The 14,691-nt window shown below is 44.5% G+C and overlaps 1 protein-coding gene across 1 annotated transcript; it reads right to left on the reverse strand.

Annotated features, from left to right (window-relative positions):
* Window positions 1-1,191: 1,191 nt before the first annotated feature.
* Window positions 1,192-6,716, reverse strand: LOC124690628. The gene is made up of 6 exons (XM_047223991.1): window positions 6,161-6,716; window positions 2,899-2,967; window positions 2,734-2,806; window positions 2,501-2,639; window positions 2,216-2,402; window positions 1,192-1,433 (listed from the first exon to the last, which is right to left on the reverse strand). The coding sequence occupies exons 1-6, from the start codon at window positions 6,601-6,603 to the stop codon at window positions 1,400-1,402; spliced, it is 945 nt and encodes a 314-aa protein (XP_047079947.1). The 5' UTR covers window positions 6,604-6,716; the 3' UTR covers window positions 1,192-1,399.
* Between the last annotated feature and the right edge of the window lie 7,975 nt (window positions 6,717-14,691).

Below are 14,691 nucleotides of genomic sequence, written 5' to 3' on the forward strand. Positions count from 1 at the left end.
CCTACTGATGTGTTGCCAAGGCTTAATTCTGGCGGTGCTCGTCTTGGATAGTGTAGATTCATACATTTGCTACAGAATTTCTTTCGATGTTGCACATATGTAGACACATGGTCACATGGGTCTTCCATTACTTTTGCCTCGCATTCGTCGGTGATGAACTTCTTGCTATCTGAATTGAAATGCCAGGATTCACGTTTGGACGATAGTTCTTCACCTGTATCTGAAATTGAATTACAGGAAAGCACAGTAGTGTTCACATTGCATAGCTCCTAAATTAGCATTGTACTATAATTTTAGGTCATAGGTGAAAGTACCATGTCACATATGTGGCCGGTACTTCTACGCAAGTGTTGCTATCCTTTACCAAGCCTTTGGAGTCACAACATCTTTGAGCTCTGGAGACTCGACAGCAACGAGCCACACCATCACTACAATTTGAAGCCTCAGACCCCCTTCTCCACCATCAGTTTCAATGAGAGGAAAGAGGGAAAGGGAAATTGCATTAGTGTGAACCAACCTGTAGTTGGTGACTTGGTGTGTTATTAAGAAGACAGAATATTTTTTGGTAGGAGGTGACATTTTTGTCGGCAGCAGGACTTCATCAATCCCAAGACCCGTCGAAATAGTTTCTAGTCTCTCAAAGGTATCCATAAAAGTAGATGTATATACGTATGCATGAATGTGTATGTTTCCAAAAAAAAAGGAACAATCACTCACCTCTCTCACCAAACACTCTACAAAGTTCTCATTTGCATCTACAGGCAAGCTCTCGATCACGAATGTTTAATTACATGCTGTAAGAAGCTAGGGAACTCATCCAAAGGGCATCGAACACACTCAACAAAGTTATCAGTTGCGACTACAAGCAGGCTCTGGTGTGATCTGTTGAAGTTGGGGATCAGGGCAAGGATTGCTCTAAGGAAGTTAATGAGGCCTCAAGATAACATTGATCTTGCATATATAGTTGGATGAAAACAGGAACATAATGTTTCAGCATCTATCATCATTCTGTTGAAGTCTAGCGCTCAGTCATTCAGACTACCAATAAAAATGTATGCTATGCATTTTTTTCGTTTGGAATGGTCTATTTCCTCTACGTCACAAGAGGGCAATCAGTAGAACCTGCAGGTTGAGAGTTAACAACACACTAGCTCAGCACACAACACAAATATAAAGACAGCTAAGTGGAGCTGATGAAATGTGGATGCATGTTAAATATAACAGACAGAACTGAGAAACCAAAAATGGTTCATATGATCCTCCCGAGTAAACATAGAAAAATTGGTCTCTTGTCCACATCTAACCCACTCCAAACCTCAAAAGCATTACATAAAATTGATGATATCTAGAACAAGACCAGTCCTGCAGCAGGTAAGAGCACACCAGATGAAGAGCTCTTCTAGGCCACCAGAGTGCTGGCTGTGGTAGATTCACTGCAGATAAGCAAGGATAGATTGTCAGAATATACCTTATTAACAACTGGAAAACCCAAACATGCAGTACGGAATAGAGAGCTATTGAGCAAATACAAAATCAATAGAAGAATTCACACATCCAGCTAATTAGATACAATTCATCTGAGGATGCTAAATGCCGAAAGGGGTCAAATATCCTCCATTGTAACTATTTCGAAAATGAAAATACATGCATCTATCAAATGTACATGTTAACTTATAAAGTTCAAATTGTACAGTGACCTTATTTTACCGAAAATAATAGGACAAATAGAAGCATAGAGTTCTAAACGTTTGAAGAATTAATCAGAATATCATGCCTCACTTAACAAATAATACAACATAAATAAAATCTTGCTGCTAAGAGACAGTATCAATACAAAACAAAAGTTATGCTCGTTGTAACTTCAATATTTCTGCCATGATAATCGATAAGAGGCATAAAGCATGTTTCATCAAGTAGAAACAGCGACTACTTGCTAGTATTTGCAGAGCTGGACTACTGGAGGCTCAAAACCCTATACGTATTTAGCATACAGTGGATCATGTAGAACTCAAACTAACATCAAATAAACATCACATGGCATGCTTAATCAAACAGTTAGCTTACATGGATAAGCTGATAATAAGCATTTCACCACAACAAATTTGCACGTTGTTATTTGAGCAAACATACATATATTAGTGATCCGACCTAAGCTAACTGGTTTTGATGATGCATATCAGTATGCTTTAACTAAGATATGGCCCAAGTGACTTACTACTTCCAGGTGGGTGGGAGCTTCTTGGTGCGCTTGTAGTAGCGAGCAAGGCGATGGATCCTGCTCTCAACAAGAATGAGCCTGAATTTAGAGTCCTTGTCCTTCCTGTTCCTCTCAAGATGCTTCCTAATGGCCACGGCCTTCTTGATGAGGAAGTACAGGTCCTCTGGGATGTCAGGGGCCAGACCTACACACCACCACAAAATCCTCGCATGTCAATGCACTTGTCCGAGCACAGAAAACTCGAGAACAATGCAGTTTAGTCTGACAAGGAATGGATCTGACCATGGGCCTTGAGGATGCGGAGAATCTTGCTCCCGGTGACGCTCTTGACGAGGGGGATACCGTGCTGGTCACGGAGCAGAACGCCGATCTGCGAGGGCTTCTGCCCCTTCTTCGCAGCCTTGATGATCAACTCATCAACCTGCAGACGAACGAGGCGCATCAGAACCCGCTCAAATCGAATGAGATAGGACACATCGGAGGGCGGATCGAAGAGGGGGGGTGTTATCTCTTACCTCGGCGACGGGAGTCTTGACCCAGACTGGGGCGGTCCTCTTGTACGGCAGCGCCGACGACGAGATACCCTTCCTGCGCAACACAGTCACGGAGCAGCCATCAGACCAGATGAACCAGTGAAGCAAAGCAATACAAGTACGGGATGTGCAGGGGAGAGGCGTTACCCGCGGCTATGCATGCGCCCCATGGCTGACGGCGGTGTGTTTTGCTCCGGCGACGGCGGCGGCGGTTGCCTGCAGCTGCAGCGGCGGCGCGAACAGCGAGAGGAGCTCGGGCGGCGGCGGGATTGGGGCGGGCGACTTAGGGTTTGGGGTGGTACTTATAATGAGCTGCGGAGCTGGGGGTGGGACGCTAGGGCTGGATCATTTTGGGCCGGGCCGTCTGTACATCCTTGTACTGGAGGAGAATGGTTTTCGGCCCTCTAACTGTTTTTTCTTCTCCTTCCCTTACAACGGAGGGTTTTTTTTGTTGTGTAAAATTTCTAAATTTTCGTGTGCTCGACTGCTCGTTTGCAGTGATATGTCAGGGTCTATTGGATCGTGTAGGCTTTGCAATGTCTTTTTACAAGAACATGCTAGAATAGTTACATAGTTCATGTACAAAGAGCCAAAGAGGTAAAAAAGTCAGGTGGTCATTCAACCAGACAGTAAGCTGATGTACCCCGAAACTATGGTGAGCGAGCCATGCACGGTTGAGCGAAGGTTCGTGCCGGAGTTTGGGCACTTCAGTCATGGAGACACGGCAACCTGCTGGTAGCTGCCGCTCAGAAAATTTCTGGGACTCGAGGACCTGGACAGCCTCGATGTGGTGATCAGTGTGACGCTGGCTTCAGTTCGCTGGTCTGGCAGCAGCTTTAGAAATGCAAACGTTCTTTTGACTCCTGATATGGGGAGATTATATATTTAAACAAGGTTGAAATGCCGACTGTCATTCGGGAATTTCGCTAGCATCTGAGCACAGCCTGGTTTCCGGCAGACTTTCATCCCAAATGTAAGTAGCAAAACCAGAAAACACTGATTCATTATGTATGTGTGAATGGTTGAAAAATTGGGGTGACGTCTTGAAATGGCATAGCCGTTTAAAAATAGAAGGCATTGCAGGGTTAAGCATTTTACCCAGACGCTCTGAAGATTCGAAGAAATATCTATCCAGCTCACGCTGTCACCCTTCTGTGTACACCGAAAAGAAAATAACACCAAGGGGCAATGAAATGGCATGTAGCATCCAAGTTCAGATTGTGACGCAGCTGGTCGTCCAGGAAACTCAATTCCAAGGTTTCTGGGAGAGGATTCTTTCTGATCATCCGCAGAAGTTATAAGCAGAGACAATCGATAAAATATAGACCGAAGCAACATGCACACAGTGCAGATGATAGGCAGATAGTCCCTCTGTCCCATAATACAAGATATTACTACAACTAAATACACTCCTATAATTGTTGTAATAACATCTTATCTTATATTGTGGATGGAGGGAGTACTTCATACTACAGTGCAGAAAACGATCAAACACTCCAAAACACACAAATGAGACACCTCAAAATATTCGATAACCAAACAAACCTAAAAGAGCCACACACACAAAAAAAGTTATGCAAAATGGCTACGAATGCTGAGTAACCAGCAAGTCGTCTATCTCCCAAACAAATCAGAGGCCTTAAAACAAGCAAGGGAACAGGCAGCTCACCTGCTGCTAGATGTGAAGAGCAAATGATTTAGCAGGAGTAAAGGAAATCACACAAGATATCACAATACAAAATACCACAAGCTACTGATGCATAATGAACAGTAGTTTTGCTTCTCGTCGAACTTACCTGAGCATAGGGGAACCCAACTGATAATGAGTTCCATTGTCAGCAAAAACATGGAAATGTATGAATTCCGCAGAAAGTTTCGCAATGTTAAGGCATCTTAATATAACATATTTACAGTAGAGGTTTCCTATCTATAAACTAACAGCAGAAAGTTATAGGCCCAAAAACAGCATGTAGGTTCACTGGTCATGGCAATGCTGATTAAAATCTACAGAGTTGGTTCACTGGTCATGACATATGTTGATGCGCATGCAGAAGCTCTAAAGATAACATATAAACATACTGGGAATAACTTCTTGTATGCAACTGGAAATTTAGACAGTTCCGGCAGATGACAGTGACGTCGCGGGCACCAACCAACATAAGGCTAAGAAAGGAAATAAGGAATCCAAGAACTTTTAAGTGGAAAATAAGGAATACAAACAAATGGTGGATCCAAGCAGATTGAATTCTTATAGGCAGTATCACAAGGCTAAGAAAGGAAATATTTGTTACTAAAACAGCACAACCTATAGATATTGTCACCATCCGATTACTCACTATTAACGACTAGGCTCATTATTCCGCCAACTTGCGGAGAAATAAACAAATGTTCCAGTGAAAGAGAAAATTTATGTTGTTGGCTAGTGTAATACATGTAAACTGAAATACCAGGACGGAATTCAATGTTTTTTACCGATATTACTAAATCATTGCTCTAAATATGTCTGAATTTCAATTGCAAATCTACAACATTACCATCACTAGTGACTGTTAATTAGATTAAAATCAGGCATCTTAATAGCCCCATAAACAAATGGATAAACCAAGACAGGATTACTCACTTTCTAGCAATGATATTGAACTAATCGGTTTACACTATATTTCTTGCTATCAAAGGCTTCTGATATGTATGAGTATAGCGAAAGAAAGAACAATCAATGATCTGGCTGATTGATTTCAATGTTCTGCAGAGCACTAGTTAATAGTAGGTCCATACATTGGTTCATTTTAACAAACACATAGTGAGGGACAAACAAAATTAAAACATGACTGTCAACAGCCGAATTACATGAATCGGTCGACTGAAACAGGAATAATCCCCAAGCCAAAAACCAAATGTATCAATGATAAGTTCTACAGGTCCATGAATATTCCAATCCTCCAGAACTAGCATGTCAGAAATTATATGATCCAATCGATTACAGCGATTCATTTACTAAGTAACGCGCAATTTTATTGATGCAACAAGTTGATACACCGGTCAACTGTATAAACAATATCGACATCGGTGAATCAAGGGGCACATATCATCATAAGAACCATTTGTGATTAAGCAAGCAATCCATCATAGAAAGTAAAGAGGGTCCAAACTTTACATTGCAGTACCATCAGACACAGATCCATCAATCCATAATCACACCATTAATTAATATCGAAACCCTAGGCATTTTGGGAACCACACCGAAACTAGAGCAGAAAACACAGGGTATTATCCAATTCAGAGGAAGGCGCAGCAAATCAGATGATATGATATGAAATAAAATCACGGGAAAAAAGAAGAAAAGGAGTTATTAAACACGAAGAAGTCTGGGCGGTCTGGGAAATCGGGCCGATCCACGGGCGGGCACTACTTGGCGACGATCCTGCGGATGAAGTCGTCGTAGCGGATGGTGCCGTCGGCTGCGACCTCGACCTCGCGGATCCACTCGTCGAACTCGTGCGGCTCGAGCTTCTCGCCGATGGAGGTGAGGACGTGGCGGAGGTCGGCGACGGAGACGGTGCCCGAGGCGTCCTTGTCGAGGACGCGGAAGGCGTCGCGGAGCGGGCGGTCGAAGGGCTCCGGGCGGAGGTGGGCGCGCATGAGCTCGAGGAAGCGCGGGAAGTCGAAGGGCGCCGTGAGCTTCTCCTGCGCGGCGATGTCGCGGAGCTGCGCCTGGGTGGGGTTCCCGCCGAGGGAGCGCATGAGGACGCCGAGCTCCGAGGGCGCGATCCGGCCGTCGCCGTCCGTGTCGAAGAGGGAGAAGGCCTCCCGCATCGACGCCACCTGCTCGTCGCTCAGCTCCTTGCCGGCCATCGCCGCCGGGGAGGTCGGATCGGGGTGGGGAGGGGAGGGGAGATCTCGCGAATCGGCGCGGCGCGGTGCGGTGCGTGCGTCGCAGGGGAGTCTGCGTTTGATTGGTCTGGTGGTGGTGAGAGAGACAGAGAAGGGAGAAATGAAACGTGGGGTTAGTGGCCGTGGTGCCGTCGTCGATTGATTGATCGGCCGTGTGATTGGGCCTTTCAGGAAGGTGGGCTTTCCTCTGCCGAATCTGTGCAGATCAGCGTGTCGTTTTTTTTTCGGCCCATTTTACGATGATGCGTGGGAACTGCAACCGTAACAGGCTTGGTGGGACAGTCCTATACACCGATAAGGTCGGTACCAGGCACCGCACACCCTGATCAGGTATTGGCCTAGATCATTTTCTCTTTTTCTTTTTCTTTTGTTTTTTTATTCTTTTTTATTTCTTTTTTGTTTGCTTTTTTGTTTTTTGTTTTCTTTTTCTTTTCTGTTTTCTTCCTTTTCGTTAGAATTTGAAATAGTTTGAATTTTAAAATTGTTTAAATCTGAAAAACGTTCATAGGATTCATAGGAATTATGTAGAATTTTAAATAGTTCGAATCTAAAAATTGTTTAAATCTGAAAAGACTCTCGATCGTTAAATTTGCTTCGTGATTCATGTTAATAGTAAGTTGTAATATGGATTGCAACTAGGGCTCCTTTGATTCATAGGATTTTCACAGGAATTATGTCGGATTTAGATCCTATAGGAATTAATCCTACGCTAGTTGTTTGATTAATAGGAACATATCCTATAGAAATTAATCCTATAGAAATCTTGTAGTACAAATCTTATAGGAACAAAACATTAGATCATACCTCATGGAAAAATTCATTTGGTACAATTAAAGGGAACTCATCTTCCCATAGAATCAACTAGTCATGACTTTCCAATCCTCTGATTTTTTTCTTCTATATTTTTCATATCCTATAAATCAAAGGAGCCATGAGTTTTCAATCGAATGAGAACTTGTAACACCCTTCTCTATATTATATTTTGGTTACTTCTAGTGTTTAAGGCTGGTTTAATTTGTAAATCCCTGTCTAAGCACCCCCATTATATATGGCCTAAGTGCCTTCTTGATTAACATAATGGAATTGCTACCTCTCAGCGCCTAAAATTTATTAAATCTCAGTCACATCTATGGCCGTAGGATCTGTTACATTAAGATTCACGTTTTGTTGCCATAGGTCTTTGTGCGTCGCATCCTTGTAAGGGTATTTCACCCTTATCCATTATTTTGGTAACGATGACACCGTGCTAAAGTATTTGACCTAATATGTTTATAAGTACAATCTCAGGTATTAGGCAATGAAGCGTAAATGGTGTATCAAAGGAACAAGAAGGCTAAAGGTGACCCCCCATTTCAACAACAATCAAAAGGGGGTTACTGGAGAAGTCCGGTCACCTGCCCGGTTCAACCGGCCAAGAACCGGCCAGTCCGGTGCAATGGCCGGCCGACCGGTCGGAAACCGGGCTCCAAAGGAGGACCAGCAGGTCCGGCTCTGTGGTCTCGGCCGACCGGGCTCTCGACCGGCGGGTCCGGCGCTCCGTCCGGTCGACCGGTCGGAAACCGGGCACCAACCGGGCACCAACCGGAGTAGAGCCAGGACGACGCGAAGGCGCTCCGGTCACCAGTCCGGCTCGACCGGCCTCACGACCGGCTGTCCGGCTCGTGGTCCGGTCTCGACCGGGTCTGTCGAAGAAAAGCCGAGGTGGCAAGTGGCAACGGCCATATTTCGAAGAACACTATAAATAGCCCTTCTCCTACCTCTAGACAGCTAGGCAACATACTATAAACTGTTCTTGAGCTCTCTCTCTCTTCCTCCATTGCTAGAAACACCAAAAGCCTCACATCTCCCTCCTCCTCCACCCAAACTCAAATCCCTCCGGGGAATCACTAGAGGAGGACCCGATCTACCGTTCTACCAAGCCAAATCTCATTCCCCCTTGTATTCATTGAGAAGCTTGCTTCCTAGGGTTCCTTGGAAACCCTAGGTGGGCAAGAGGAGTCCGAAGCATCCGGCCGTGGATTTGCTCCGGCAAGATTGTGAAGGTTTGGAGGCTACCTCAAAGTCTACCACAAGTGAGTGAGCTATTCCTTCGTGGGATAGGCTCCGGAGAATAGGGTGAGCCTTCGTGGCGCGGGGAATCCTTCGTGGGACCTCCACTCCTCCAAACGTGACGTACCTTGTTGCAAAGCAAGGGAACACGGGAATACATCCTCGTCTCCGCGTGCTATCGGTTATCTCTAACCGAACTCCTTACTTGTGATTTAACCGCCCGTGAGAGCCTTCGTGCTTGAGTTAGTTGTATCCTCATATAGGTTGCTTCACCTAGTTTGCATTAGGCTCATCTTTATATTCCGCAAAGCCTAATATTGCAAAGAAAGAATTAAAATTTGTAGAAACCTATTCACCCCCCCTCTAGGTTTACCATCTCTATACTTTCAATTGGTATCGAGCCTGGACTCTTATTAAGGGCTTCACCGCCTTAAGAGTGAGATGGATAAACTCTTCGAGGGTCTAGATGAAGACTCTAACCTTTCGGTTAAAGAGATGAAATCTAGATTCTTGGCATATGATGCCGAGAAGAAGAAAAAGGAGGATGAGCTACAAAACCAAATGACAGAAATGACTGCCATGCTTAAGAACCTAACCGCGGGTGGAACTCTTAGTGGGGCTTCGGCTTCCAAAGAATCCTTCCATGAGGTTGACCATAGCTATCCCAGAAACACTTCACCCATGCCTCATATAAACCATAGTGGGACCGTTCCCCATTACGATGGAACTCACTTTCCTCATTGGAAATCTGCTATGGAATCTCATATTCGCGAGCTGCAAGTGTGGAGCTATGGGAACTCATTGTTCATGGACATCGGGAGCCACAAGATCCTACTCGGTTGACCTCCACCGAGTTCTACAACCGTCAACTCAATGCATCCGCACGTGACAAGATTAGAAGTGGCATCAACCGCAAGCTTCTAGATCAAGTTGATGACATTGTCTCCGCTAAAGAGTTGTGGGATCGGATCGTAGTACTCCAAGAGGGAACCGATTTGATCCAATCATCTCTCTATGAGACCGCAAAGCAAGAGGCCTACCGAGTTCATGATTCGAGATGGAGAATCCGTATTCGATGCCTATGCTAGGCTTGGTGCTCGAAAGTAAGGGTCAAGGGTCTTGGTGTCGAGAAGTACAATGACGGATTCGAGATGAACGAAGCCTTCATAAAATCCAAGGTCATTGCTATGATTGCCGTCAAACAAGAAGATACCAACCTTGGACTCAACTTGCAAATCATGACCAAGAGTGCCGATCTCAACTCCGATGATCTAGTCTCCTATGTGGCCGCCAATGAAAACATGGCCAAAGCCGGAAAGAGGCTCAAGGCAATGAACCGTGTTGATGAAGCCTCACACAATCATGAAGCGTCACACAACCTTGCCCTCAAGGCTAGAGCTGACCATGGAGGAGAAGAAGAATATGAAATTGAAGAAGATGAGGAGATGACTTCAACTAGTGACATCGTCACCGACTTTGCTTTCTTTGCCAAGAAGTACAAGGGAAAGTTTCCTACGCTTCTCAATGACAAGAAGAAGAAGAGAACTTGCTACAATTGTGATGAAGATAGCCACTTTGCAAATGAGTGCCCTTATGAGAAAAGGGTAGACAAGCCAAGATTCATCAAAGGGGTCAAGCCAAGATTGAAGCCAAACCCAATCAACGATCGATTCAAGAAGAACAAGGGAAGAGCTTTTGTTGGAGCCGAGTACTTGTCCGATGATGAGGAAGAAGATGAGGAGAAGGAGGCCGGGGTGGCCGGTTTGGCTTACTCCAAGCCCGGGTCACTCTTCACATATGACTACTCCAAGGACTACTCCACGGAGAATGATGTTGGTTCCTCCTTCATGGCAAGAATCACTCAAGAGGATGACTCCGATGACCCTTCCTCCTCTACAATCGTTGGCTCTTGTCTTATGGCAAGGGAAACCAAGGTAATGGAACCTCCACCTTCCCTATCTAGTGTTCTTGATGATGAAAATGAAAATCAAGATGAACTAAATGTGCTTAAGGAACTTTACAATGTTAGATGCACCCTTCGTGGTAAAGCTCTTGTCAAGTTTGATTTCTTGATGGACTCTCTCAAAGAAAAAGATGAGTCCATTGAGGAATTAGAATATCAATTGGATGAAAAGGAACGGAGATTCAATCTCCTAAGACAAGAGCTAAAAACCGAAAGGTGCATATCTCAAGGCCTTAAGCAACAAATTGAAACCTATGAACTTGATAAAGTTAAGGACCTAGAAACTATTGATAGGGCTCAATCTTTGACTCAAGTGCTCTATTCCTCAAAGGAGGAACTTGAAGTTGCTCATGCTTCTCTCACTAGGGATCTTGACCACCTTGAAAGAGCTAACAAGCTTGTAAAGGATGAGCTCAAGAAACTTGGAGAGAACCATGACCTACTTCAAGAAACCTACATGAAAGCACTTGAATCAATGAAGGATCCCATTGTTGTTGAAAAGCATGCTAGTTCCCCTACATCTTTTACTAGTGAGCATGCTAAGCTTGTTGAGGAACATGTTCGTTTACAAGAGGAACTCTCTTTGCATGTTGAGACCAATGCATATCTTGAATCCTTGGTGACTAAATATGGTCTCGACTACCATCCTAATGAATCCTCTTGTGAGCATGCATCTATTCTTGAGGAAAATGTTAGGTTAACAAAGGAACTTGCAAAGTTCACCACCGCCAAGAACAAGATGGGATTGGATGACCTCTTGAGTAAGCAAAGGTCAAACAATCAAAAGTATGGACTTGGATACGTTCCCAAGTCTCACAAGAAGAACAACTACAAGAAGGAGAAACCCGCTCAAGATAAGAACAAGAAGGTCACTAATAATGGCAAAGCCTCAAGGGGCAAAGCCACTAGTGGTGACCGCACGGGGCCAAACGATCACTATGCATTATTTGTTGATTATTATGGTGATGTTTATGCTAACTATGTTGGCCCTCCTAATGGCTATGCTTATAGAGGGTACTCAATTTGGGTACCAAAAGATATTGTTGCCATTGCAAAGGAACCCATTAATCGATGGGTTCCTAAATCCTCTACTTGATTTTGTAGGGGTATTCCTCCGGTGGTCCAAAATGGGTGTTTGATAGTGGATGCACCAATCATATGACCGGAGGAAAAGGTGTGCTTGATCAATTCATTGAAGATATCAACAAGAAGTCAAGCATTACCTTTGGTGACAACTCAAAGGGAAAGGTACTTGGGTATGGCAAGGTAGCAATCTCTAAGGACTTGTGCCTTGAGACTGGTTATGCTTGTTGAACACCTTGGCTATAACTTACTTTCTATATATCATCTTGCCGATGCCGGTTACAATTCATATTTCACTAAATATTATGTGCAAGTCTTTAGGAGTGACAATCTCAAATTGGTCCTTGTTGGATATGTGGAGAACAACCTTTACGTGGTTGACCTCTCGAAAGAGAGCCCCTCCTTCTCCACATGTCTAATGGCGGCCAAGCATGACGAAGGTTGGTTGTGGCATCGCCGCCTTGGTCATGTTAACATGAGAAATCTTAAACAACTCCTAAAGGGTGAGCATATTGTGGGACTAACCGGCGTTTCTTTTGAGAAAGATCGTGTTTGTAGTGCATGTGTAGCCGGAAAGCAACTCAAGAAGAAGCATCCCATCAAGAGTATTGTTTCCACATCTAGGCCTTTGGAGCTCCTTCATTTGGATCTCTTTGGGCCATCACATTATGATACTCTTGGTGGGAGCAAGTATGGACTTGTCATTGTTGATGATTACTCAAGATACTCTTGGGTCTTTCTCCTCAAGACTAAGGACGAGACCCATAGAGAGTTCATCACCTTCGCCAAGAAAGCTCAACGTATGTATGAATCCGAGATCAAGGCAATTAGGACCGACAATGGCACCGAGTTCAAGAACTACACTATGCAAGAGTTTGTTGATGATGAGGGCATCAAGCATGAGTTTTCGGCGCCATACACCCCTCAACAAAACGGTGTTGTTGAAAGGAAGAACCGGACTATCATTGAGATGGCAAGAACCATGTTGAGTGAATTCAACTCACCCCACAACTTTTGGGGAGAAGCCATCTCTACGGCCGTCCACTACTCCAACCGGCTCTTCCTCCGTCCCCTCCACAACAAAACCCCATACGAGCTCCTTACCGGTAACAAGCCTAATGTCACATATATTCGTGTCTTTGGATGCACGTGCCTTGTTAAGAACAACAAAGGGAAGCTCGGTAAATTTGAAACTAGAACCATAGAGGGTATATTTGTTGGATATGCGGAGAACTCTCACGCCTATAGATACTACAACCGATCCTCCGGGACCATTGAAGTATCTTGTGATGTGGTGTTCTTGGAGGATAATGGCTCCCGAGTGGAGCAAGTTGTTCCATGTGTTGCGGGTAATGATGATGATCCATCTAGTGCCATCAAGCATATGGGCATTGGACACATCCGGCCCATGGAGGTTCATAATGATGATCAAGATGATGGAGGAGATGTTTCAAGCACGCCACAAGTGGAGCCTAGCTCAACTCAAGCCGAACCATCATGTGCAACTCAAGAACCATCCTCTACTCAAGATGAGTCACAATCCGAAGAACAAGAAGAAGATCCTCATTCCATGGAGCAAGATCATGATGACGATCAAGAAACATCCTCAACTCATGATCAAGCTCAAATGGTCCCTCATGATCAAGTACTAGCAAGAGATGAATTCATTGATCATGAAGGAACCATTCGGAAGATCAAGGCCGCTACAAGGGCAAGCGACATGAAAGTGGATCAAGTTCTTGGTAGCATTTCAAGAGGAGTGGTAACTCGTAGACACCATGCATTACTTATCACTTATTGTCAACATCATGCTTTTGTGTCTAGTTTTGAGCCACTCAAGGTACATGAAGCCTTGGTCGATCCGGATTGGGTAATCGCCATGCAAGAAGAATTGGAGTGTTTCACTCGTAATGAAGTATGGTCTCTAGTTGAGAGACCCAAGGATCATCGCATCAATGTCATTGGGACCAAGTGGGTATTCAAGAACAAGCAAGATGAGAATGGCATTGTCATACGAAACAAAGCAAGGTTAGTGGCGCAAGGGTTTGCCCAAATAGAAGGTATGGATTTTGAGGATACCTTTGCGCCGGTAGCCCGTCTTGAAGCTATTCGTCTTTTGCTTGCATTTGCATCTTTCCACAATTTCAAATTATATCAAATGGATGTGAAAAGTGCATTTTTGAATGGTCCCCTAAAAGAAACCGCATATGTGGCACAACCCCGGGTTTCGAAGACCCATGCCGACCCAACCACGTGTATTTACTCCATAAGGCACTCTACGGTCTCAAGCAAGCTCCACGTGCTTGGTATGAGTTCCTTAGGGATTTCTTACTACATGATGGGTTTTGCATGGGTACGGTCGATTCCACCCTTTTCACCAAGCGGGTTAAAGGGGGTGGCCTCTTTATATGTCAAATATATGTTGATGATATTATCTTTGGTGGAACTAACCCTAATCATAGCAAAGCTTTTGAGCTATTGATGACTAGGAAATTTGAGATGTCCATGATGGGAGAGTTGAAGTTCTTTCTAGGCTTCCAAGTGAGGCAACTTGCAAAAGGCACCTTCATCTCTCAAGAAAAATATGTGAAGGACATGCTCAAGAAATTCAACATGACCAATGCGAGTCCAATGAAGACACCCATGCCCGTAAAGGGGCAACTTGGTTCATGTGACGGTGAGAAGGATGTGGACATAAAGGTATACCGCTCCATGATAGGATCCTTGCTCTACCTTTGTGCCTCTAGGCCGGATATCATGCTAAGTGTAGGGATGTGTGCTCGTTTTCAATCCGCTCCCAAGGAGAGCCATTTAGTGGCGGTCAAACGGATACTAAGATACCTTGTTCTCACTCCTACTCTCGGGCTATGGTATCCAAAGGGGTCAACCTTTGAACTCATTGGCTATTCGGATTCCGATTGGGCCGGTGATAAGGTTGATCGGAAGTCTACCTC

The sequence above is a fragment of the Lolium rigidum genome, chromosome 1, assembly GCF_022539505.1.
Source record: "Lolium rigidum isolate FL_2022 chromosome 1, APGP_CSIRO_Lrig_0.1, whole genome shotgun sequence".
Lineage (NCBI taxonomy): Eukaryota > Viridiplantae > Streptophyta > Magnoliopsida > Poales > Poaceae > Lolium > Lolium rigidum.

Excerpts from the sequence above, each read along its gene's own strand:
- LOC124690628 (XM_047223991.1), bottom strand. The coding sequence starts at position 6,603 with ATGGCCGGCAAGGAGCTGAGCGACGAGCAGGTGGCGTCGATGCGGGAG. Across the intron at positions 2,807-2,898 it reads GGGCGCATGCATAGCCGCGG|GAAGGGTATCTCGTCGTCGG; the intron begins GTAACGCCTCTC and ends TGTGTTGCGCAG. Across the intron at positions 2,640-2,733 it reads TCAAGACTCCCGTCGCCGAG|GTTGATGAGTTGATCATCAA; the intron begins GTAAGAGATAAC and ends GTTCGTCTGCAG.